Raw genomic sequence first — 24,874 nt, 5'->3', positions numbered from 1 at the left:
TTTGGAAATCGACTATGAAGAATCCGTGATCAAGTGCACCATCCTTGTGCATGTTGCCGTTTGCCGGACTGATTCATAGTCCTACTCAATCTCATATATAGGGTGGCAAAAACAGAAGGTTCAATAGATTTTGGGTCGGACAACATCACATCACGTGTTAATGAAATATTTACATGTCTAGAACCTAATCCGAATTGAATTTCAGACGTACTTAATTGACCAAATCCGGATTGATTCGGATTTAGGTCTGAGCATGTAAATTGGACAAATTTTTTGCATTTGGATATGCATCTGATAAAAATTTTGTATTTGTACCCAGATTTTTGACATATAATTTATGTTCAAACTTAATTTAATCTGAGTTTGACAGATTCAGTCATCCAGATTAGACATAATTTTGTCACCTCTACCGACATACATGCCGATGCTGGCCACTCAAAAGTCAAAAACTCTCAAAGTTAATTTTCACGGACTGGTCCACCACTTCTTCTCAGGCTTTGTGGGGGACGGACTGGGCCTGACCCTTCACTGTTAAGAACAAATATTACACGGGCCTTATCTTTAGACATATTGGGCCACCGTGTTTATGGATAAGTACTCGGTTGGACCATGACACTTGTTGGGTCATTGGGCCCAGTTCACTTGTATTACTGTGCGTTTCTGTGTCGACCTTTCTGGTAATCCAAAAAGGCTAACTATGAATTGGAGTAGTGACAACAAAATGGTTGAAACATGATAACGTTTGTCGCTACAAATTTGAACTCCATTTTCCAACTAAAATTCCATACCGTCGGGTGGGTTTTATGTTGTTTTGTAATGGGGGAGATTTATATCATGAATGCTAGCACCCCACCTCTTCATGATATATATATATATATATATATAGACAGAGTTGATGAATTCAAACTTCAAAGTAGGGTTCCTAACAAGGGATAATCAACTAAAATTCAAAAATAATAAAAATTATAGCAGTTGGTATCTCACTTATCTGAACCATTGAGTTGGACACACAACATCTAAGTGAAATTGTGGAATCTACATGTCTCAATGATGTAAGGAAATCTTGTGCGTACAACTCAACAACTGAAATAACTAAGATATCAACTGCTGAAATAACTATCATTATTAACTCGGTAAGTGCCCTGGCGTTGCAACAAGGCTAGTAATGAGATGATAAAAATTATCAATAGCAAGTCTTAAAATTGTCTTGAAGTATCAAAATCATCAACAATAATCACAAAGAGTAAATACGATAATCACAATTCAAGACAGATTACCTTAATCCAAGGGAAATCACAAGGAAGAAGTTGCCATACAACTCATCAATACAGATACCAAAATTGACAAAAGACAAGGAGCAATAACTATATATTTAATGGCATATGGCCCAATAATATCTGCCCTCCGCTTCCTTATCAAAAATGTAAAACCTCATCTTTTGTTTTGGTGAAACAATCCAAAGACAGCAAATAACCACAAAAAATGTCCAAGGATCTTCAAAGTTGAAGCTATTTCTCATTTGTGAAATATATCGCCATTTAAGGCACAGAATATCAACCCAAAAGTCCAACTTTTTGTTAACCATCAAAGGCAAATGAAGTGTGGCAATAGGTTTGTTAATGCCATAAATAATAATTCAAATTGAACCACAAGACTCCCACATGAGCATTCAACATATGAACAGAGGATAAACACCAATATTCTCACCGAGTAGATTTACAGACCACCTGAACAAAATACCAAATAAGCAAACAATAATTGCACATCAAAACATGGAATTCATTGATTGGAATAAGATGTACAAGACACAGAAATATTACATTTAACTCAATAAAACAGAAGAATTAGCCCTCTCTATATACACGCTATGATCGCCTTCACTGTGTATATAACTCACACTTCACTCAATGCTTTCTTGATGTCAGCCTGCACCCAAAATCAAACAGATTAGCAGAAATAAGGAACCGAATTTATCAGAGGTCTAACAAATAATTATACAGCTAGTCTTCAGTTTCTATAATGTGGTTGATCGAGAATGAGAGAGAGTACCTCAATGGACAACGGAGCAGTGGTGGAGCCATAGCGATTAAGGACATTTCCTTCCTTATCTACTAAAAACTTGGTGAAATTCCACTTTATCCTGGACCCAAAGAATCCACCTTTTCCTGCCTTGAGAAACTTGTAGATGGGAGCTGCAGTTGGTCCATTCACACGCACCTGAATCGTAAGACAGGATTGCAATATAATGTTAAGAAACTTGTTCCAAGTAGAGCTTTAGTTGATATGATCACATACGGATCGCTGGAAAACTAGTAAGCATGGGTGAAGTGACATAAGATTATACAAGAAACATCAGCCATGACTATTCACAAGCAATCATACAAACATCTAGCAAAGCTTTCCATGTTGCAAATTAAGGTTCCTGATGCATACCACGTATTCTATTATGTGAATTACACAATCATATAAATCTAGCTACTTCCTATCTATAAAATGCAACCAAACCCAACCAATTTCTGAAATTTCCAAAACTAGAGTTAAACCACTGTTATGCAGCAGCAAACAGGACCTAATGTTGTTGAGTAATTAAACTACATTCGGCAATCATATTCAAACATCAACAAAAATTGCCATTTGTTTGAATATTTCCACCTATTCTTTTTCTCAGGAGAAATGTAGTTCAATAATTGAGTAATAAACAACATACAGGATCAATCGCCAACTGCAATCTGCATAAACAGAAGTTCAATGCAGCACTGAAACAGCACCAAACAAACCAGAACTAATGCAATCTGACCAAGCATATGGCGAAACCCTCAACATACCAGGAAATACAAACACCTAATGAGGTAAACACACGCAAAAAAGAGAGAGGGAGCATTGGTTCTCAATATAGTTGTCAAGGATCCAAAAGAAACAGTTTATTAAAAATAAAAAGCAAGAAAAATAGCAGAAAATTTCTCTTGAGATAGATAAAATACTAAACCCCACGCATGTGCATCTGGGAAAAAAAAAATATTTAGCCCTTGAGTGACTGTGCCACTGGCTCATAAAAGAATGAGAGAGGTAGTCCTCAGAAGGTGTGCTGGTTCACAAGTGACCCATGAAAGGTGAATGAAGAGTTTCATATACAAGCATTTTAAGTTCTAACTACTATTCACGACTTCTCTTCAATTAAAAAAATTCATAAATAGTAATAAGGCTACAGCTCTTACTAAAATAGTAGTGCAGAAGTGGCAAATGACCAAATATTAGAACTACCTATTGGAAATACCATATCATTCGCAGGTGACCTATAAAATTGCAGACCAAAGTTGAAAGACCAACATATTTGATCAAGTTACTTCAGCAAATGCAGAAAAATATTAGGCTAATCAAACCACAATCTGAATGGAAAAATGGTTAAGGTTCAATTAAGACAAGATCAAGCCCATCATGGAAGAAATCATTTTAGGTTGGGAGTAGAAACGATACAGACATACAGTACCTTTTGGAAAATTGGATATTCAGCCTTGTACCTTGTACACGCAAATTCTTGGGCATCCTCGCTTGTCCCAGGCTCTTGCTTTAGAAATTGGTTGCAAGGGAATGCCAAGATTTCAAAATCTGTCACACAGGAAATGAAGTAACCTCGGGTCTTATTAGATTACCGGAAGACATTGCAGATAAAACTTGGATGAAAAGAAAAGGTTTTCGAATCCTTAATTAAAGGTTCATAAGAAGAAGCATAAGCTCGGAGAGTCAGAGTTGTAGGAGGGTACATATTCCACAACCAAAGCAAAGGAGAAAAACATGTATACGAGAAATCAGAATCACGACGCTATATTCCCTTCAAGGATGCCAAAAAAGGAAAAGAAGAAGCGGAAATAAAAACTCAAATTCATCATAACATAATTTTCCAGAACAATTCAACATATTACATAGAAGATAGCAACAACATCATAAACTCTGGAAACAATTCTTCATTGCAATTCATTTTCTCATGCAAATAACGGGGGAAAAAAAAAAGCCCAAAAAATTGAAAAAAACGAAGACGAGATATACAGAACAATTAAGCAGCTAACCTTTGTCCTTGTATTTCTCATAGAGCGCAGTCAACTGAGTGTAATTTGAATCCGTAAACCCACTATTCCAATCCGAAATACACCAATTAAACAAAACAAGAAACGAAATAAGGCAAAAGGAATGGGAACGAAAACAGAATCATCAATGGATTAACACAACAACGAAATGAAATAAGGCAAAGGAAAAGCGAGTGAAAGAACCATTTGGAGGCGACGTTAACAACGAGAAGGACCTTTCCTTTGTAGATGCTAAGGTCCACATCCTCTCCTTTGCTGTCCTGCAAACCAAGCCGAGAAGTTTCTCAAGCAAATTTTCTAAACAAAACGACGAAGAGGTGAAGAAGAAGAAGAAACAGAAACGGAGGAGGATTAGACAATGTAGAAACCAGGAAGACCTTGACAGTGAATTCATGGATTGATTTCTCCGGGACCGATTCAGATGCCCCCATGCCTGATTCCCTTTTTTTCTTTAATTTTTCGTTCTTCTAATATATATATATATAAAATAATCATTTTTTAATAATTTAGGAAAAATAATTATTATTATTCGACTTCGTCTATTCCCTTGCTTTGCGGCTTGAATAATTAAAATTCTTGCTACTGCTTAATTGAAATCGAAATTTCCTATCGAAAACTACAAAATGTTACCATACAAGAGTATTTGCGGTAGTGAATTAGGGGTGTGGACTTTGGAGAGATTTTTTTTAACACATCATATTTGTCTTTTTAAAGGCAAATCAAAACCCAATACACGATCACAAAAATGTTGTAATATTACTCCCAATATTAGAGTCCATTTACAGTGTAACTCCGGAGAAAAAATTAGATCAAAACCCAAAGGAGATATTAGACCAATACCCAACGCTCCCAATATCAAAATACATACAGTTTGACTCAAGAGAGTTCACTAATTGAGTTATCACCCAAGTGTCGAGAGACTTTACATTTCTTACAATTTAAAAAGCTCATTTTCGCTAAATGTCTTTTGTCATCCTAATTTGCTGTCAAATCCACAGGCTCAAATTGCAAGTAATCACATTGACCTAACGCGCGCATCAGAAATATGGAAGGGGAGATTTCTCATACACTACCATTAGTATCTAGAACGGGATCGGTACATATCGCAATTCTAATCCATTCACCAGGGATTTTTTTCCCACCAGCGTATAAACAAAAATAACTGCTTACAGCATTACTTCCAACTCGACAAATGGCATGGTAAAAACTCTTATGAAAACCCTTATCTTGGTTTTGCTGAAACTAATTATACCAAAAAAAATGGGTAAAAAAAGATTGGAAAAAGATGATACATGACAGCCTGGAGCCAGGTTAAAACTCCTGTCAACATCTATAAGACCCGCCTCTTCTGCAATAGAAAATGGACTACTTATGTACAACCTCAGAAGAGCAACCTGTGCCCAACGCCTCATCTGTAGATCGTTTTGAAGTTTCAGGAAATGGAGACGTAGGCAATAACACACCAATCCTTGAAGCACGGTAATGATTTGCTCATCTCGACCGCCAGACACTTGGAACTAAAACACAAGAAAGATAATCTGAGCCACAAATCTAACAACCTCCTCTCCAAACTAAATAGTGATTCAATTATTTATCATCTGACAATGCCAATGCAAATGGTATATTATATAATCAAGCAAATGCACAACAGCCAAAAAACAATGTTGAAATACCTAGCAAAAAGGAAAATTTCAACTTATATTATAAGAAAAAAAAATATCAGAGAAATACAATACCTCTTGAAACACCTGGAAAGCCAGCATCAGGAGGTGGTCTAAAAGGCACGGAGTTCCTGTGATGCATCGCCCGATGAGGAAAATGCCACTCTTGGTTCATTGATCTTGTTTGCTCACGAGGGGGTCCATGTGAACCAGGTCCATAAGATGATTTGACTTTGTCAGGGTATCTTGGTCCTGGACAGGTAAATAACATAGCCATGACATGTCCATTAAACTACTACAAAGCAAGTACCTACAAGTACAAAAGAGCAACTAATCTTTGCTTTCTCTTCATTATTTTTTTCAACAGAAAAGGTTTCACGTATATATATCTTAAGCCCATAAAACCAAGGCATAACCACATTGGACCGAATCCTGCATAGCAAGCAGTGACTGTTAGCAATCATCCACAAACCTCTAGTATCACTTAAAACCCAAAGTGCACGTGTTGGGATTTGAACATTACCTGCTAGATGCTGGATGAGTACCACATATTCTTAAAAAAAAAAGGAATGTGTGTGACAACAACTAACTGGAAACTGACTTTGATAGCTTCTCTTTGATTGTAAGGTCGAAAGACATCATTCAGAACCCAAAACTGTAATTACTCGAGAGAATTGTGTGATTACAACATTTCAAGGCCATCTCACTAAATAACTACTGAAATATATTTTACCCCTGTATGTGCTTGCATCACAGTACAAATAACTATTAGAACTCGCAGTTTAAAATTTGTAATTGAAGAGGAAAGAAAAGTATCCAAATCTAAGTCTAATAATTTTTTTCATATATGTTCATCGAATTACTTTCCTGTTTGCACGTGTTTAGCAGCTACTTTCTATAGAATAAACTTACCAGGATAACTTTTTTTTTTAACGGAAACTTACCAGAATAACGGTGCGCTGGAAACGTCCGACTTTCACTGATCTCATATGGGGCAGGATTTATTCTCTCGTGTTCGTTGTAAAAGTTTCCACCATTGTTGTAAAAGTTTCCCTCATCAAAATTCCATGTAGAATGTGATCTATGGGGATAGGAAGGTGGTGGATAATCTCTCCGAGACTTCATATGCTGGCCTGTCTCAAAGTACGAGAACTGATTTGATGGTGCAGGATGAGGTGGTCGTGGAGGGTATGCCTTATGATGAAGGCTAGGACTATCACTCTGAAGGTTATTTGCTGAACGTACAGGAAAGCTGGTAGAATCCAAACCCTGAGTTGGCATTTTGTGATCTCTACTTTTAGGAGCATGGTAATGCATGGAACTGGGAATGCTTGAGTTCAGTCTTAAAGGTACCGATTGGTGAGCTGATTGCTGTGGCAAGTCATCCCACATATTCTGCAAATCTTGGAAATATCAGTTCAAGGGGTTTATTTTTCTTGAAAAAAAATTTCAATCCACAGTTTTTGTGTGAAAAATGTTGAAAAAAAATGACAAGACACTTGTAAACTCACATAGTAGTGCTTCGAATCAACAGCATTAGCATAGGGAGGCCTGGAGCAAGTACGAGGAAGGGGGACGAGAATAGGAGCTGGAGGTACAGAAGGAGGTGGAGGGGGAGGGGGAGGAGGGGGAGATGATGGCAACGGCGGTGATGATGGCGGGACATCCTGAGGCAGAGGGGGAGCATAAGGCAATGGAAAATGCTGCACAAATCGATCTTGTGTAGCCTGCGCAGCAATCACTGCAGGAGCACCATTGGTGGAACTCATCTCAACATCACAAGCGGGAGCAACATCCTCCATTTCAAGCTCGCCATCCACCTCTTCCAAGATATGTCTACCCTTTTCTGTAGCAGGAATTGCTTCCATTTCTTCAGAATTATGTTCAGGAGTAACAGCCTCAAAGGTCCCTCCATCAGAGTCATGTTCCTCATCTTCATCCTTAAGCATGGGAGGCATACAAAATCCAAGAAGCAGAAAACTTGAATTGCTGTGCAACAAATACCAATCTCATTAAATGATAAATTAAAACAAATTAGAAGCCATAGATTCAAGAAAAAACAAACCTTCCATATTCGTCAACCAGCATACCCTCCATGTCTCTAACAGGATCATCTAGAGCCCTTTCTGTCCTTGCTGAGCGGCGAGAATAGAGACCAGCAGAAGGACCACTCCATGAATCAAGATCTCGCATATGTTCGCGAATAAAAGACTCTGGAAGGATCTTTCTTTCCAGCCAAAGCCTCAAAACCTGTATAAAGTAAGCATATGCTAGTAAACCACAATCTGAAAAAAAAAATGCAGGAAATTTTTTAACTGATAGAGAAATTTTCTTCACTAGCCTTTAAACATTGTCTCCTATTTTCCTGTGCAATACTTCCCGGAGGAGCAGTAGCTAACAGCAGACGGGGTAGCACTTCTTGAATAGCTGAAGGATAAATACCACCAAAATCACCTGGAAATTGCCCAGTTAGTTTCATTGCAGAGCAAGCAATAAGAATGCAAGAAAATAGTGACGAGATTTCCTCCTCTTCCAAAGGTCTTAGAGAGGTGTAATATCTCAGCAGAACTAAGAGATAATAAAAATACCTTTTAAACCACGTGAGAACTGCATAATAGAATCAACAAGGAAGAATAAATCCACCCTTCTGTGCAGGCTTGACTCAACTTCTAAATAACGAGCCAAAATTTCCACAACCTAATCAAAAAAGGGAATACATACAAAACATCAAGAAAATCATCACAAGTTTCAAAAATCAATTTCAGAACATTACACAACAAGAAAACAGGATGAGAGTTCATGCAGTCCCATTTCAACTAACAAGAACGTCTGGCTGACTCACTTTTGTGCTTCAAAAGTTCAAATTCCCATTTTAACATATAGCACAATTTGCGTGAACATAGTAACCTCTTTGCCCTCAAGAAACCACAAGGTATAATTCCTTTTAACAAAAAAATATAACATGGCATAGCATCCAACATTATGGTGCAAATTCATAGGCATCAAAGATTACCCTCCATTCATTTCATATGCATACCCCAAGATCAAATTATATTTTGAAATTTCATAAGTTTAACTTTAAAGAAATGCTAAATAGGGTTTTGGGTTAAGTAGGATGAGGAAAAACATATGAGATGCAACATAAAAATTTTGCTAATACAGGTGCATTCTAAATACTAACAGAACTACTGATTAAAGGACCTAAAGATGAAAAGTTCAATCACTTGTACCATTTTTTAAGGTTTGAAACCCTGCCATAGAACAACTTTGCTACTTGAATCAGTGATATCTTAGAACATGTTGTCAAAGTCTGATAAAGTATATGACAAACCACGAGTTTGCAGGCACCAGACATAGATAATTGCTTATACTATTCCAATGTTATACATCGAACTTGACCGATGGGTGAATATTCAAGCACAAAGTTTCATTTCATGATTGTTGAGCAATAAGATTCTTGATGGAGGAGCTAAAGAGGTCCTGAAGAGCAAATTCCAAGATCTAACAATGCAGATTCATGACCCATCCGCAAACTTACAGATCCTACTCTAGCTAGGCTTAAGTCTTATTTTTATGTGTTCTTAAGTTAGTTTACTATTGGGTCAGTTTTTAATAAGTTTCCTTTAATTGTCATTCAAGGGGTAATATCGGAGTTTCTAGGTATGCTAGAATTTCGAATGTATTGTTAGTAATTTATTATATGAGTCTTTTATAAGGCTATTTTGTTAAGTCAACTCATTTTTAGAATTGGAATCTTATTAGTTTACTTTTTAGGAATTCTAGTATTGTTTGAAGTTTTGTAGAATTAGGATCACTAGGAGATGTGTGTGTGTGTGTGTGGCTGTAATCTCTCAAGGTATGATGATGATGAATAATATTGAGATTGCTTTCAAACATGTGACTTGCTTTTCGACTGTATGATGCAAAGGAACCATAGGTGTAAATCTTAGGTTATCTATCTTTCCTTTACTTCGTTTTCTCTAATTTTCCTGCGATATCCAATCTGATTCTACCGTTTTAAAGCCCTAATTTCAAGTTCTCTTGAGCCCTAATCATCCAAACCCTATATTTAACCCTAATTGCTAAAAATCCCTCACAAGAACCCTTTAAAGAAGGTGCAAGAGCTGTCCTACGTCAATTCCCCTTGACTACACAAAGAAGAGTAGCTAGTATTTCTGGAAGAAATGCCATACATTTAATCAGAAACAGAAAAGTAATATCAAAATTTGAGGTGGTGAAGCTGAATGAGAGCTTACGTTGGCAACAACACAAGGCAGGGAAAAAGGGGAGTAAATATTCTCTTTGTGGAGGGTTCCTTACTTCTTATCACATTAAAAATCAAGCATTCTGGATCTCAGTTTGTAACACATGAGAAGCACCAAAAAATTATTTAAAGATTCTAGAAGTATATGTGTGGCAACAGGGTTACTTTTCTTGTACAAGAATCATGCATGAGATTTTGTGGATCTCAGTTTATCATACACTAGCAATTTGTAGAATGCAAAGACACCCTAAATATTATTTGGACACTTCTTTTGTATATGAGATGGCACCCCTTTTTTCATTCGAAGAAAAAAAGCTGCATCTCAAGGAACACTGTAGTATAGCCTTGAACAATTAAAATTAATTCAGTGTGTTAAAACTTGATACCATTCCAAACACTGAATTTTAACAGAAACTCTAAAAAGCATTTCTATTCCCCAGAAACTAGAATCAAAATATTGCACATTCAATTTACAAAGTTACCATAGGAAAAATTAATAAGCTCATCTTGGTATTCATCTTTTCTACTTACGTTTCAGGATATCTTATAGACTTTGTAGTAGTTGCATTTGATAGTTGAACTCTATTATATTCTTCTTCTTTTTTAATTCTCTGAGCACATTCTTACTTTTTCGTTTCTTTTTCTTTTTCAAGCAGCTAATTGTATCTTTCCCATTTCCAACTATTTCACTTTTACCGAATTCATTGTTCATAAAAAAAATTCAAAAATAAAAGCAGAATGAAATAGGGTAAACTTTGGAGTCCCGATCCATCCATAGAAGACAAAAGCAAAAGATCATTAAAAAAAAAATTAAATCAACATAATCCATACCTTGGCAGAGACACCCAACTTTGCACAGTCAATAGCTATACGAGTTGCTTGACCAATGCTCTCCTTTGTCCTAGTCAGTGTTCCAAGCATTGCCTCAAAAGATAATAAAGCAGCATGTGCTTCCGCAGTACTGCTAGACCTTCCAGCTGACTTTGGTCTGTGAGATATTGCAGATTCACTTTTTTCTTCTTCATCAGTAACTAAAGCACAAATTTCTTTCTTGTCTTGCAAATGAGCATTTGGACTACAACAGCCATTGTTCAGAACAAAATTGGCACTTTCTGAAGTAGACATGTGACAGATAGAGGTATTGAGGGGAGACATCTGTGCAGGAGAATCAACTCCATCAGCAGAAGATGGACTCAACCTGACACATGACACATCCTTCCCAGCCTCAATATTATTAGAAATGCAAACAGAATTTGTATCCTTCCGTCTCTCAAGATGATCATCATCTTTCACAACCAGATACCTAGAACAAGAAAGTACATTAGCCATGGAAATTTTGAATGAAATTATCTTACAATATAAACTGTTAAAATGAAATGATGCATAAGAACAAAATCCAATAGCAACTTTTCACACAATGACTAAATAAAAAACAGGTAACAGGGAAATTATCTTCACTTGAAGTTCATTCCTTACATGTCCAGTACAGTTGCTCTAGTACATACAGCCATTGTAGATGATGCTAAATGGAAAAATGAACATCAAGCAATGGAGAAACTACGATAAAAATACCCAGAACACAAACTTACATGCCATTAACCAGGCTGTTTTCATCAATTTGAGACCTTGAAGGCATGGTGTTTGAGCAAAAAGTACCCTCTGCACACACATGGAGAACTTCCTCACCATTTTGAGGTGAAACTTTAGTAGCCCCATCAGTCCTTGAGTCAACATCTACACTAGTTATAGAATTTTCCAAAACATCATGTTTTTTAGCATGATTTACAGCTTGAAACTCAATAAAGTCAGTATTTTGAGAATCACTTTCATGCTCCCAAGTCAATAACTGATCCCATGAATCAAGGTTCAATCTTGGACTATCTTGCCTTCTGTCAAGATTCGGTGACGCATGTTCTGCACTTTGGGTTTCGATTCCAATCTGAACATTGTGAGTGTTGAACGTTAAGCTACTAAGTGCTTTGCTGTCAATAGAACGCATAGCCTCTGGACAGTCTTTGCATAATTTGGGCTTTCCAACATCATAGCTATCAATGTGTTGACTGCAAGTGTCTGTTTCAACTAAACCTTTGGATGAATCCTCCAAAGTGTTCAAACTCCTACAAAATCCAGCACTTTTTCTAGAAGAATCCATGCTCTGCTGCTCCAAATTATTCCCTTCTTTAGCTTCTATTACCAAAGGAGAACTCCTCCTCAATGAAGGAACACAACAGCCATTAATTGAAGCTTTCATCACTGATGACTTACTGACACACGCTATGTCTTTTTCAGCAGCAGCATTGGCTGACATAGCCTCCATAGCACGATGAAGGCGTTTTGAGGGAGGTAAAGTAGCTTCACCTTCTGCTGAGCAGTAGAACGATTGGTTTTGCTCAACTTTCTCAAGCTGTGGCCCATCCCCAGGAATTTCAGTTGAATCCCTTGAAGGTGATTCATTATCTGAGGGTCCCTTCACTGCAGATGAATCTCTATCGACAATACTATCATCATTGCATTTTAATGAAGGGGCAACTTCCACAGGTGAACTGACTGTAACTTCGGTCAAGGATTTTTCAGTCCACGAAACACTAATGGATTCCCCATCCTCATTTGAAGGTTTACCCATTCGAACTCTTGCTCGTTTTAATAGTGGCAGGTGCTCATCTCCATCATCTCTGAAGTGCCTCCCATTGCCATCTTGTGAATTCTGACCAGGATCATGCACCACTGCCTCTAAATCTGGCTCCATGTCCAGTCTGGCAGGAGGCTCAACTGTACCATTAGCCACACGTTTTCGGATTGGTTTTCTTTTTTTCTTAACGATGACTGCCTTTATTTGAAAATCAAGCCTTTTGCTCAACTCAACATCTTCCTCCAAACACTCAGCAACTGACTCAGACTGCTCGAGTTTACAACCAGAGTCCATTGTGCTGCCATCATTCAAACTCATAGCTTCCGACTCAACTGTAACAATTTCAGAACCATTGTCTTCAACGCTACCATTCGAAAGAAAAGCAGATGAATCCACATCGTTACGTTCAAAGGCATCTGGTGATTTCCTTGTTCTCCTCTTTCTTTTTGAAGGAACATCCTCAATTAGATTAGTTGATATACCTCCAGCAGGTATACTGGCATCGTTACATGGCAGAGTAAGGTTTTGCAACCTACACGATTCAACCCGTGAGGACCTTTGAACTGATTCTGTCGGCGCTTTCTGTGTTACAAATTTTCTAGATCGTAAACCCCCAGAGCGTTTCCGCGATGTGTAAGTAGTAATAATAGGTGTTGTGTTAACTGTGGCTTTCTCAGCTGATTGTCCTGATGAGGTCTCTTTATCAGGCAAAGCATCTGCTTCTGCTGCAACTGGAGCATCATTGGCTGTGCCTGGCTTATCCACACATGCAGTAGAATCTAAAGTTTCTATAAGCATATCATGAGTTTCTTCAGCAATTTGTGCCAGGTCCTTCAACCCGGTTTGAGCTGATGAATCCACAAGATTGACACCATCTTTCAGAGCATCTTTGTTACCAATACTGGGACCATCAACTTGGTTATGTTGCCTTAACTTCTCATAACTGTCGATTATCTCCTTCACTGCACGAACAAAATCTGCACCCCTCCCCTGATGCTTAACCAACAGGGATTGCTTCTTCTCCTCCGTAAATGCTTCGACATCAGCAGGATTGCAGAATGCTCTGCACGATTCAAAGCCATTTGAAAAACACAAACTAACTATCCCTCTTGATATCAGAGGATAAAAATGGATGACCTAGAACCAGAAAAGCCAAATAGATATCCAACAGAAGCTACAGAAAATAATTGATAAGGTTTTTCAGAAAAAGAAACATTAAGAGTTCTGACCTCAGTTTTTTTCCTCCATTTTCTAAATTCTTTTGGGTGGGCAGAGGAAGGGAGTTGTGTGGGAAAGAAATCTCACTATTGAAAATCTTCATAAAAGAGGAATTACAACAATCAAATAATACTTTCTTTGCAAGGAGATATGAGATTCAGCCCATATTACCCTCCATTGATTAAAAGGGTCGAAAAGATCTGGAAATGTGAGTCCCTGAGTCACAGGTTTGTCATCCATGGTGTCCAGATCGGCGCAAAATGGGCTTAATGCTCGGCAGTCCAATTGCGCATAAGGTGATCGTAAGGCATCAATTCCATTGGCTATTTGTTGGATAATTAAAAAAGAAACAAAATCTTACAGGTATGAGGAACATTCAGTGTTGACACCATGGCATAGTTGACCAAGTACTGTTATTCATTGAAATAGCAAGCAACATGATCTAGAAGTTAATTTATTATTGGATGCAACTGAGTAGATATCTTGTGATAGGATCATCAGACCAACCCCTCTCACGCATCCACCATCCACCATCCACCATGATTTTGTTAAGGTAGTTACCATTTACCTGCTAAATGCAGGCTTGGATCCCCCTTCCCGCATTCAAATAAAAAAGAACAAAAAATTGAACATCCCAAATAATTCCTGTATTTGGTTGAAAAACAACGCCCCTTGTGGCTTCTTCTCAGTAATGTTATTTTTAAAGCCCAGAACTGGGCTTCTTTTCAGTAAAAGAAATCCACAATCAAAATGCTTTTCTACTCAGCTATGACAAACAAAATTAACTAAAGCTTTGCACAGGGAACTGCTATCAAACAAAAGCCACCGCCAGCCTTCAAAGATACCACCAACACCCCAGCCATCAACCAGTTTAATCCAAATAATGCAAAGAAACATGGAAAACCATCCCTCACCACCACAAAATGTTTTTAAATAAAATCAGTTTTCAAAATCAAATAAACTATTGCATATCTTCCATAAATATCCTCTATAACACGGCAACCCTAACAACATATACAACTACAATGTGTTTAGTACTCATTTCCATCAACCGATAAGCAGACAAACACACAATCGAATAGTCACAAAATTCTAATGAATTCAGGAAATGGTTGCGCCAAAAGCCACCCCAGTGCAAGGGAAAGTGTTATGCTACTGACACAAAGTGTCAAAAAATATGGATCACATTGTAAATATCACCAGTTGTCGACCGCACATAAGAAGGGTCTCAAGAAATGAACATTGGTCATTGGGTTATGGTACTAGCCGTCAATATATCAGCTCAAAGTAGATAATTGCCATGCCCCCACAAAAATGGACCCTAAATACTAATCCCACCATACTGCACAAGATTAACATATAAAACATACAATCAATGGGCTAATATAGAATACTCATACATTCCTTATATACCCATCCATTCAACATTTTGATCGAAGTTTAACTGCCTAAATGTTCATCAACTTGGGTGAAAATAAAATTAACAAGCATGCACAAAAGAAACATAAACAAAATAGAATAATACATCAGGAGATTCAGGACAGAACATTTTATGCTCTTTTTCAACTATCTTCCTTCATGCTGGTGGAAATCTCAATTTTACGAATCTTTTATTTCTTATTAAGGTGAATAAACTTCACTTAATGAGCCCGCTTCAAATGAGAGAACCATGGAATTCAATATTGCAGCAGGAAGCAGGCTTACAAGAAAAAAATGAACCTAAATACTCATCCCACCTACTGAACAAAATTAACAAGCAAGCATCCAACTAATGGAACAAATGGAACACTGTACATTTATCATACATGCACCAGTTGACTAAATACTGAAGAAACTTACACCTTTCAAGCCCAACCAAATGAACAAAGTGCATAGTTTTGAAATTACTGTTGAGAAATACAATTTGAAATTGGAGACAACAAAGTACAGCAGGAGGATATCAAAGAAATGCACCAAAAGAAATAAAAAAACAGTGAAACAGAAGCAATCAAAGAAAAATATCAAATATCATCTTAAACATCAAAAGTGTGAAACTAGTACAAATTTCCTCATATCTGAAATTTGCAAGGTACAATGTCAAAAATCTCCTAAGAATAGAGAGATATGATGCAGATCTAAGACCTATCACAATGCAAGCTACACACTTCAAGTATTCAACTACACCCATTTAATCAACTATTTACTCGTACTCCAGCATAGTAAGGAAAGTCCAGGCAAATCTCTCTGCAAGGAGCCTTGACTCGGGCATCGCCTAGGCAAGAGCCTTGATGCCTTGTGCCTCAACTATGGGTGTGAGCCTGGGCGAATTATTTACTTTTGCAGCTGTTTGGGACTTTTTAAAGCTAGGAAAATTTTCAAAAAGACGCCAGTTGCTCGGGATCCAAGTAATACATTCAAAACACAACTAATGTTGTTGGCATTGGGCCCATGTAATAATTCAAAATGCAGCTGATTTTGGGCTGTGCCATTTTCTAGTCTTTATTTTCAAACCAACAAATGCATAACTGGAAGAGCCTTAACAAAACCATGCACACAAAAAAATTAAAGCCAAAAAGAAAATGAAAGTATGATAAACCTAGAGTTTCTACTAGAAATCCTTGGAACCACTAAGCCAAAACAACAAAGAAAAATGAAGAAGGAAAAACAAGATCACTGTGTTGGTAGCATATATCCTTTAACAGCACATATTTCTTACATACTTTTATTATAGTTTTAAATTACTGCCATGCTTAACTCAAACACATGTATTAAGTGTTTCTTGGGTAAAAAAGGGCACCCCTCGGTGCCTCCCCAAGTCTTAAGTGTTTCTTGCACCTCAGGCATTGCAGGGACTTGGTGCCTCAAGGGCGCAAGTTGACAACATGGCAGCCACTGGAAAGAAATTTTGGAGGGAAAATATGTACTTTAAGGGCAGGATTGGATCACCAAGTTGAGAATTGAAGCTTGCAGAGTGGGAGTGATGGAGCTTTGGAAAAAAAAAATAAGATAGCTTTGGGATGATTGGGCTATGAACCTTCCAAAGTGTTCCTAGTGAAGCTTATTCACTGTAGACTCGTGTAACAAATATAAGATGTGTACAAACAAGATATCTAGAGGCGACTTCTTGTAGAACTTTGAAATTGAGTCATCTTTGTACATGGGTTAACCATACTATCGCTTTTACAGTTATCTATCACGCAGTTCTACGACATTCCTTCCTCCCATCAAACACTGATTCCCTGACACCTGTTCAAAGGCTTTACAATCATTCCCAAATGCTCTTTTTTTCAATTATTTAAGCATTTAACATATCAGCTCCCCTATTCTCAGCAATGGAAAACAAATTAATAAAGCCGTCGACCATCAAAGTTTCCGAGCCCCGATACCATCCAAGAAGAGCACTCTTCCACTATCCCCGACTGTGAATGATACCAATCTTGAAAACTGTCCCATACCCCTCCTTCGTGTGAACCACACTCACTAGTTATTCAATCCTCCCCTCTGCTCACTAAATGTGCTAGCAATTGCCTTAATCCATAGGCCACCCGATCAGCAGTTAGACAATCTCCCCTTGGCTTTGCACCTAGGCATGCTTCTAACAAAAGTCCAGTTCTCCCCCATCAGCACCATCTCAGTTCAGATTATATTTTCTAATAATCATGAAAATACCTAAAAACACACACTGCATATTCAAATTCTAAACTGCTTATCAATTATATATCAACACCTCCTTTTTTACCAAAAAAAAAAAAACGATTTCCCTATCAAAAATAACAATGCTATACGAACAACAAAAAAATATACCATGTGATACAGTTGACTTTCAAACAAAAAATAAAAATTCACTGCCATCTACTGCAAACTTTACCGTTTCCCTACAGGGTTGGAGGGGGTGACAGCCATAATAAAAATATGAGAAAAAAAATAAATAAAAGCTGAACACGTAAAACAGAGAGATAGATGACTATACAGAATGCTATCCAACGAAGACATGCCATCCCAAGTTCTTCACTACTGGACACAAAATATCAACTCAAGAAAACAACATGAAACAAAAAAACACACAAATCCCAATCCCTCACGAGAAAAACAATTAGCAGTTAATCGAGATGCAACTTGTAAACAATTGACTGTTCTAGGTATTTGAAATAAGAAAAACAATATAAATGAATGGCCAACGGACACCATCATTCATAGTCTAAGCTAGCATAAAAAAATAAGTATAAGATCTCCATGAGTACTCACATTTGTTGGGTTCCAAAGAAGTGAACAAGGACTTTCTTCCAATCAGCTGAATATCCCCACTTCTCTGGCTCACTAACCTGCCAGGAATAACAAACTTAATAAGCTTTCTACACAACTGATACCAGAAAATACGAAACTCAAAAGAGAAAACTAAAAGAAAATTATCAGAATATAAAACACTTGTTCCTCGACCGAAAACTATATTCTCACCTAAGACATGCAACCAATTCAGGTTTTTGACACTTTGATCAAAAGGGGAGCATCAATTCGCAATGCTTAAAAATCACATTATAATAAATGAGATAGAGTGTGAAACAAATGAGCTCGTTTATTCTCCAACAGTCATCTTCCCAGACAATTGCAGATTGGCCTAGAATGAAGTTTCAAGAAACAAAAGTATCCCCAATAATATACAGATAAGTTTTAAGGTTCTAATACCAAAACCATCTTGCATCAACTACAACACCTCCCACACAGAAATCAGCACAAAATAAACCAAAATAGAATCACCAAAGAATGTTCTTCAACAGGAGCATTCGCACAAAAACTAAACTCGTCTACATCATGATATAGAGAAAGAGATATGAGGAGAGAGCTTAGCGTGACATACCGTGGCAGGCCAAGCAGGGAACCCTTTGACTTTGGCAAGAACAAGATCACCAACCTTCCACTGGCGGCGCGCGGCCGCCGCTTTAGAGACGCCTTTTCTGCGACTCGGTGCCATGCCGCCGCTCTCCCGCTCTAATCAAATTAGGGTAGACAATTGGAACGCTTCTCGAAACAGTAACCCCCCACAACGCCAAAATCGTCTGCAAAAGGAACACTTCGGCACTGTCTAGGGTTTTCGGAGCTGGATAAAGCTAAGCAATTATAAGGCATTGAATCACACCAAATCAAAAGAGATACAGGGAAAGAGACGAACACTGACTCTTTAGAAACCCTAATTTAGACAGGGTGGGAGCGGAGTTTGAAGACTAGTACTAATTTGTGGTTTCTGGTTTTGCAACCCTTCACACAAAGGTCTGGAAGAAGGGATATGCAAGCTTTGTTTGGGGAAATAATGCTATGGTGCGCATCAGTGTGTAGGTTAAGAACAGGTGGAGTGTTCTAACGTGCGCGTAATGTGGACGAATCTGAATAATTAATTAACGTGAGAGTCCGTCCCGCCTGACATCGTATGATCTAATATCTACCCATTATCGCAACGAAAACACTCATGCTTCTTGTTTGACTTTTTTCTATTTTTGTTAAATACTTTCGTGCTTTGTTTGTGGGAGAAAATGGGCTGGGCTTAAGCCCATTCTGATTCTACACAACCTAGTGGGCTACACTGTTAGTTAACCCACTCAAATGTGACTAGACACTAGTAAATACATTGGAGAGACAGGCAGACAGTGGACATGATCCACCTATTCATGCTTTTGGACTTGGCCCAATACATTGGAGAGACAGTGGACAACCGGACATGATCAATCTATTCGTGCTTTTGGACTCGGCCCTTTATTGCTGCTTCTCTGGTGGACTAGTCCCTTTATATATTTCAATGTTTTTATAATCTTATTTATAAGATATGTCGGCTCATACTTAGGATTGAGGGATTTAAAGGGAATGGAAGAGATGGAGTCATTTGGAGGAAATTGATGACTTATCAATTTGTTTATATGTTAAAACATATTTTACCCTTGTACATAACACTCTAACATAAAAAAAAATAAGGATAAATTAAACTAATTTTATTTCCTTCCCTTTTTTTTATCAATCCAAACATAAGAGATGAAAAATTATTATTCATTCCCTTCTCTTCCTTCCCCTCCCCTTCTATTATCTTCTCTTCCCTTCTCTCAAAATTCCTCAATCCAAACACACTCTTAATTAGGCCCACAACTTAAGTATCAGGATTAACAGATAGATTGGAGGAAGTAGTAGAGAGTTTTTCGGAGTTGGAGGTGCAAAAATTCATGGGTGGAGTAAGAGGAACTGAATTTGAGAAGGACGGTGACGTTTTAGGGGAGACCATGCTGTCAGGAGATTGTTAGCAAGTTCTTAGAGAGTCCTATAAGATACTTAAGTTGTAATGGAAATCAGGAGGAGAAGATGAAGGATATCAATGTTAAAATAAAATGTTCCACATTCAAAAGTTGAGAAGAAAAAAAGATATTTTATAAGTTCAAATCCGACACCTCTTGATTGTAGAGTGTCTTTTTAAGGATAAACTCATGCATATCGGATTTGAGTTTCGAAAATGGACTATGCACCTACATGTTGTTTAGCTTGGATTTTTTTTGTATATATGCTATCGGAGCGTGACACAAACTACGATGTGAGAATCACTTACCTCCCTGTTTTTGGGTCACCAAAATGCTTTATAAGTTAAGATCCAACACTTATCTATCGCAGTCGTAGATGTCACTTTTAAATACAAATTGTGCGAGCCTTGTGGCTCAAAACATACAAGTTGTTTGAATTTAATTTTTAGTACCCAAATGACTATCTAGTATGGTTGGTAAGTTTGGTACTCACTCTCTCAAACTAAAGAGAGTTCAAATTATTTCTTGAAATAAAATATTGAGGGGAGGGTGTAAACACCTCACATAGTACTCTAGAGCAGACGATACCTAAATGCAAAAAATAGCATTCACATATTATTCTTTGATTTCATTCTAAAACAAGACTACCCAACTCTAGTTTTTGTGCATCATATCAGTTGTTTTCGAGCAATCATACGTGAAACTTTGTTCACACTTTGCAACTAGACATATTTTGTTGTCTGGGTCAAAATTGACACCTTAATATGACGCCTCCGCGCTTGTTTTCTTGATCCATTTAACAGAGCTTTAAGTTCAATTTTTCTATCAATATTCAAAATCAATATAACCGTTTTACCAAACAAACACCTAACAAATATCCGAACTACCCGATAAGCTTCCTCAAAACAGAAGCCGCAATGTCCAACAACAAAAGTTCCCACCTCCAACAAAAAAATCAAGGGACCGTGTAGCTTGGACATATTTTGACCATTATTGTACGGTGACACCCAATGAAAACGACAAAAAAAACCCTTCTCCACAGTCCATTCTCTCTCCCAGGAATTACATACAAGTTGATCCACATCGTGTAAAGGTCGTGCACCACCTGTCATCGTGCACCACCTGTCGTAACAAAATCTTATTACCGAACACGTGTCCCCCTCGTGGAATTTTCTGATCTAACAAAACAGAATCTGATGCGCGTGCCACATGTATTTTCCATTGTCAGTATAGTCACACGCGGCAACAATGATGGGTCTAGATTTTTCTTTTTATGGGAGATCGTACCCTGGATAAAATAGATAATGATATGAAGCATCTTGAGATGTACGCAGCGGACTGTACCACCAAATCGTTGCGTGACAGCACAGCCCTTGTTTCCTTCTCCCTGACAAAGCAAAGGTCACTATCCAATTTTTCTTATATTGTATTATACTCTGACGTTGGACAGTATTAATTTATTTGGCTAATTAAACTTAGTCTAATCTTCAGATATAATGTGGAGGGTCCTGGAGGATACACGAGTGATCATGCATTACCAAATTGGGTAATTTCGCATATCAAATTATATAATCTATTGCAGAAATGATATCTCTATATGGAATATTTAATTATGTAAAATATAGTGTCAATATAAAAAACTATAATGCTTTATGAATGACTATCATTACTTCAATTCCTTTAGGGCACGACATGTTTTGTTTTGTTCCCTTTGCCCCTAAAATGTTGCGGATGAGCATTCCTGTGATATAAGTCAATGCAATGGTCATTATAGAGGTTTAGTCAGTTTCTCAAATCTTAAAAATTGTGTGAAATTTCATATTGATAAACATACTAGACGTCTATAATTAAACTATAGGAAAATTACAATAACTTCGATCCAAACTCTTCATGCTCAACGTGGTTATTCACATGAGAAGCCACGTATACAACCACAATTACTGCTACAACGATAAAATGACGCTAAACAAAACATTAAGGTTGATAAGATATTGGACTCCTCCGAAAACTGGTTCACAACACGACATGTAGTCCTATAGACTCCTTAGTCACCAAGATATTTTTGAGCGTTTGCAGCAGAAATTGGGGTTTCTTTTGCAAAGGGACACGTGGCAACAAAGATCCAGATGAAGATCAAGCAGCTGACGTTGATTCTCAGTCAGGGCATCTAGGCAATGTCTATCAACACGCGTCCTTAAATGGATCCAGCTTGTGACACGTAGGTGTCTTGCGCAGCAGATCTATTTCAGTTTATCAAACACCCACTTATTTTCCGACGCGTGTCCAACTGTGGGACTTAACGGACGTCTCTATATATAGCCGGATTAACACCGTCATTACCTCGACAACCAGCACAACAGAACCAGAAGCCTTGCTGCCTGTAAATTGTAATGACTCCGAAACGGAGACTCAGACCCAACTCGCCGAGTCAGGGCTCGGGCTCGGGCTCGGGCTCAGGATCAGGCGACTCGGGATTACTCAATGAGCGCATGCTCCTCCTAATTCTCCAATCAATTAAGTGGGATTTAACTGTCCTGTGCTTAACCGCCTCTTTGAATCAAAAGCTCCACGCGATATCGAAACGGTTGCTGTGGCGCGAGCTCTGCGTGCATCGCGCACCGCGAATGATAGCCGTATTGACCAACGGTCTACCTACTGCGCGTATCGGGGATGGTTGGCACGCACTTGCGAAATTAATGTTTTACTGTTGTGGTTGTGAGTCGACTCTGAATTTCCGACAATCGCCGGGTCACTTAGCCAAAGCATCTCGGTTTTCGAAGACTTCGGGTCGGAGCTTCTTGACCAAGAAGTGTCGAGACGACTTGTTATATGTAAGCGACCCGTGCGAGCATCCAATAGGGGATAAGGAGGGCGATTTAGGGATTTACAGAGGGGTATTTCGGGGATTCTTGACATCACGGACTAGAGCTTGTTTGATCAGACGGCGGGTGGGTCTAGATGACCGAGTGAGGTGCCCGTATTGTGGATCCCGCGTGTGGAGCATGAGCAAGGCTCGATTGATCCCCAAGAGCGCGGCCAGGCGGCTCGGGTCACGGGACGGAGGTCTGGAGTATTTCGTGTGCTTGAACGGGCACTTACACGGGACCTGTTGGCTTGTTCCACTGTCTTCCGATGAAGATCAAAGTGGTGGTGATAATGATGACGACTATGACGATGAACTTGAAGACGATGGTAGCCGAATCGGAGTAAGCAATGGAACTACGAGCTCGATTGCGAGTACAAATAGGTTGATTTGAGTCTCATCTCTCCGAATACATGCGTCGGCAACGAAGTAGGGGTTTGGATCTGTCGGATCCCCATAATCCAAACCCGGATCCAATAAGTAGCTGTTGAAACTCGAACCAAACTTGTGCTATCCTTGGCCTCCCCCTCCTTGTTCGCCATCGTTGATGCAGAGAGAGCTGGTTAATGACCTGGACTTGACCCTTGACAGGTGTTGGATTGTTTATTGGTCGGTGGTTTTTGATATATGTTAGATGACATGGCATTATTTGAGGAGTTAAATTCATGGTGGAAAATGACGTGGAGGTTGACTACAGAATTTTGTGCTGACCCTGATTACTGTAGCTAAATCCGTAATTTGACTATTTGCGTCCCATGATGCTACTATCTTTTTTGGCCCCTTGTTATCATTCTAATACCTTGGTTTTCCTGTATGATTATATTTTATTCTTATATATAAGCTTGATTTTTCTGTGTTTTTTCTGCTTAAATTCCGTAGTTGGATGTTAATTTTGTAAGTTCATACAATCTCTAGTATTAGGATGCGTCACAAATTTGCTGCTTTGATTTGTTAATTGAGTTAAGAACAATAATGGGAATGATAAATCTTAAGCGGAATGTCGTGTTTTGTTTGATGTAAGTGTTTGTTTTTACGATCAATGATTTATATTGGAGGGTCATCAACATTGTTGTAAAACTCAAAAAGAAAATTAGAGAATTTTCAAACAAAGAAGTTCTCACCAAGGACGCTTTGATGATTAAATCAATGAAGTTCTAGATCCTAAATTAATGATGTGTTTTTCTTTTTTCTTTTTCATCTTTCGGGTCCCCATTATTGGTGTGACCAACTTTTTATAACAAATGCTCGGTTTTACTCAAATTGTGGTTTCCAGCCTCAATATACAAACCTATAATTTGCTTTTTTATCATCACAAATTTATGTTAATACATCATTTATCGATAACTTAATTTTCTCTCAATTACTAGTGTTTCGGTTGACAATAAATTAAGTTTCGCATATATATGGTTAATGATTTATTCTAAAGAAAAACATATTTTTCAATGGTATTCTAAAAAAAATTTCATCTTAATGGTCAGTTCTATCCTTTAATTGTTTTGTTTACATGGGAACTATAACAATGAATAAGATTATAAATCTTTTCACACTCTTTATTGACAGAGTAATCGTGTATATATATAAGTACATGGAGATAATCAATCCCATAAGTTAAGGAGATAATGCTAATTACATTTTATGTCTTTATGTAGTGATGAATATAATAACTTACCTTTAAGTTAAGTAAATAATCATGACCCTTGAGTTAAAGAGATAATCAAGGTTCCTAAAACCGGACCGGTCATCAAACCGGAAAAGTCTTCGGTTCACGGTTCAAAGGTTCAACCGGGGTTCAAACCGGGTTCGAACCGGTTTTAATGTAATGAATTATTTATATATATATTTATATTATATGCATATAATATGTAAGAAAACTTCATAAAAATACAATATATTCAAATAAAGTACC

General features: G+C 37.8%; 2 protein-coding genes across 3 annotated transcripts; one reads left to right on the top strand and one right to left on the bottom strand.

The window, feature by feature from the left end:
- Positions 1 to 1,641: 1,641 nt before the first annotated feature.
- On the bottom strand, positions 1,642 to 19,140 carry LOC119982415 (protein HUA2-LIKE 3). Of its 2 annotated transcripts, XM_038825776.1 has the most exons (16): positions 18,689 to 19,139; positions 18,079 to 18,155; positions 11,597 to 13,699; positions 10,839 to 11,310; positions 8,332 to 8,440; positions 8,085 to 8,197; positions 7,809 to 7,993; positions 7,255 to 7,732; positions 6,688 to 7,138; positions 5,829 to 5,995; positions 4,460 to 4,546; positions 4,266 to 4,342; positions 4,065 to 4,126; positions 3,488 to 3,606; positions 2,050 to 2,217; positions 1,642 to 1,926 (listed from the first exon to the last, which is right to left on the bottom strand). In XM_038825776.1, exons 1-16 carry the CDS (start codon positions 18,800 to 18,802, stop codon positions 1,894 to 1,896), a joined length of 4,815 nt encoding a protein of 1,604 aa, XP_038681704.1. In that variant the 5' UTR covers positions 18,803 to 19,139; the 3' UTR covers positions 1,642 to 1,893. The 2 variants fall into 2 exon arrangements, with proteins under 2 accessions (XP_038681704.1, XP_038681703.1); XM_038825775.1 differs by lacking the exons at positions 1,642 to 1,926; positions 2,050 to 2,217; positions 3,488 to 3,606; ... (1 more) ...; positions 4,266 to 4,342; positions 4,460 to 4,546 and adding an exon at positions 5,127 to 5,599 and having other exon boundaries at positions 5,819 to 5,995; positions 18,689 to 19,140.
- A 2,817-nt stretch (positions 19,141 to 21,957) lies between these two features.
- LOC119981993 (EID1-like F-box protein 3) lies at positions 21,958 to 23,827 on the top strand. Its single transcript, XM_038825132.1, has one exon. The coding sequence runs from the start codon at positions 22,496 to 22,498 to the stop codon at positions 23,360 to 23,362; it is 867 nt and encodes a 288-aa protein (XP_038681060.1). The 5' UTR covers positions 21,958 to 22,495; the 3' UTR covers positions 23,363 to 23,827.
- Positions 23,828 to 24,874: the final 1,047 nt, after the last annotated feature.

This window comes from Tripterygium wilfordii, chromosome 17 (assembly GCF_013401445.1).
Source record: "Tripterygium wilfordii isolate XIE 37 chromosome 17, ASM1340144v1, whole genome shotgun sequence".
Lineage (NCBI taxonomy): Eukaryota > Viridiplantae > Streptophyta > Magnoliopsida > Celastrales > Celastraceae > Tripterygium > Tripterygium wilfordii.
The sequence above is the reverse complement of the archived record's forward strand: the minus strand, read 5'-3'. Positions and strand labels throughout refer to the sequence as shown.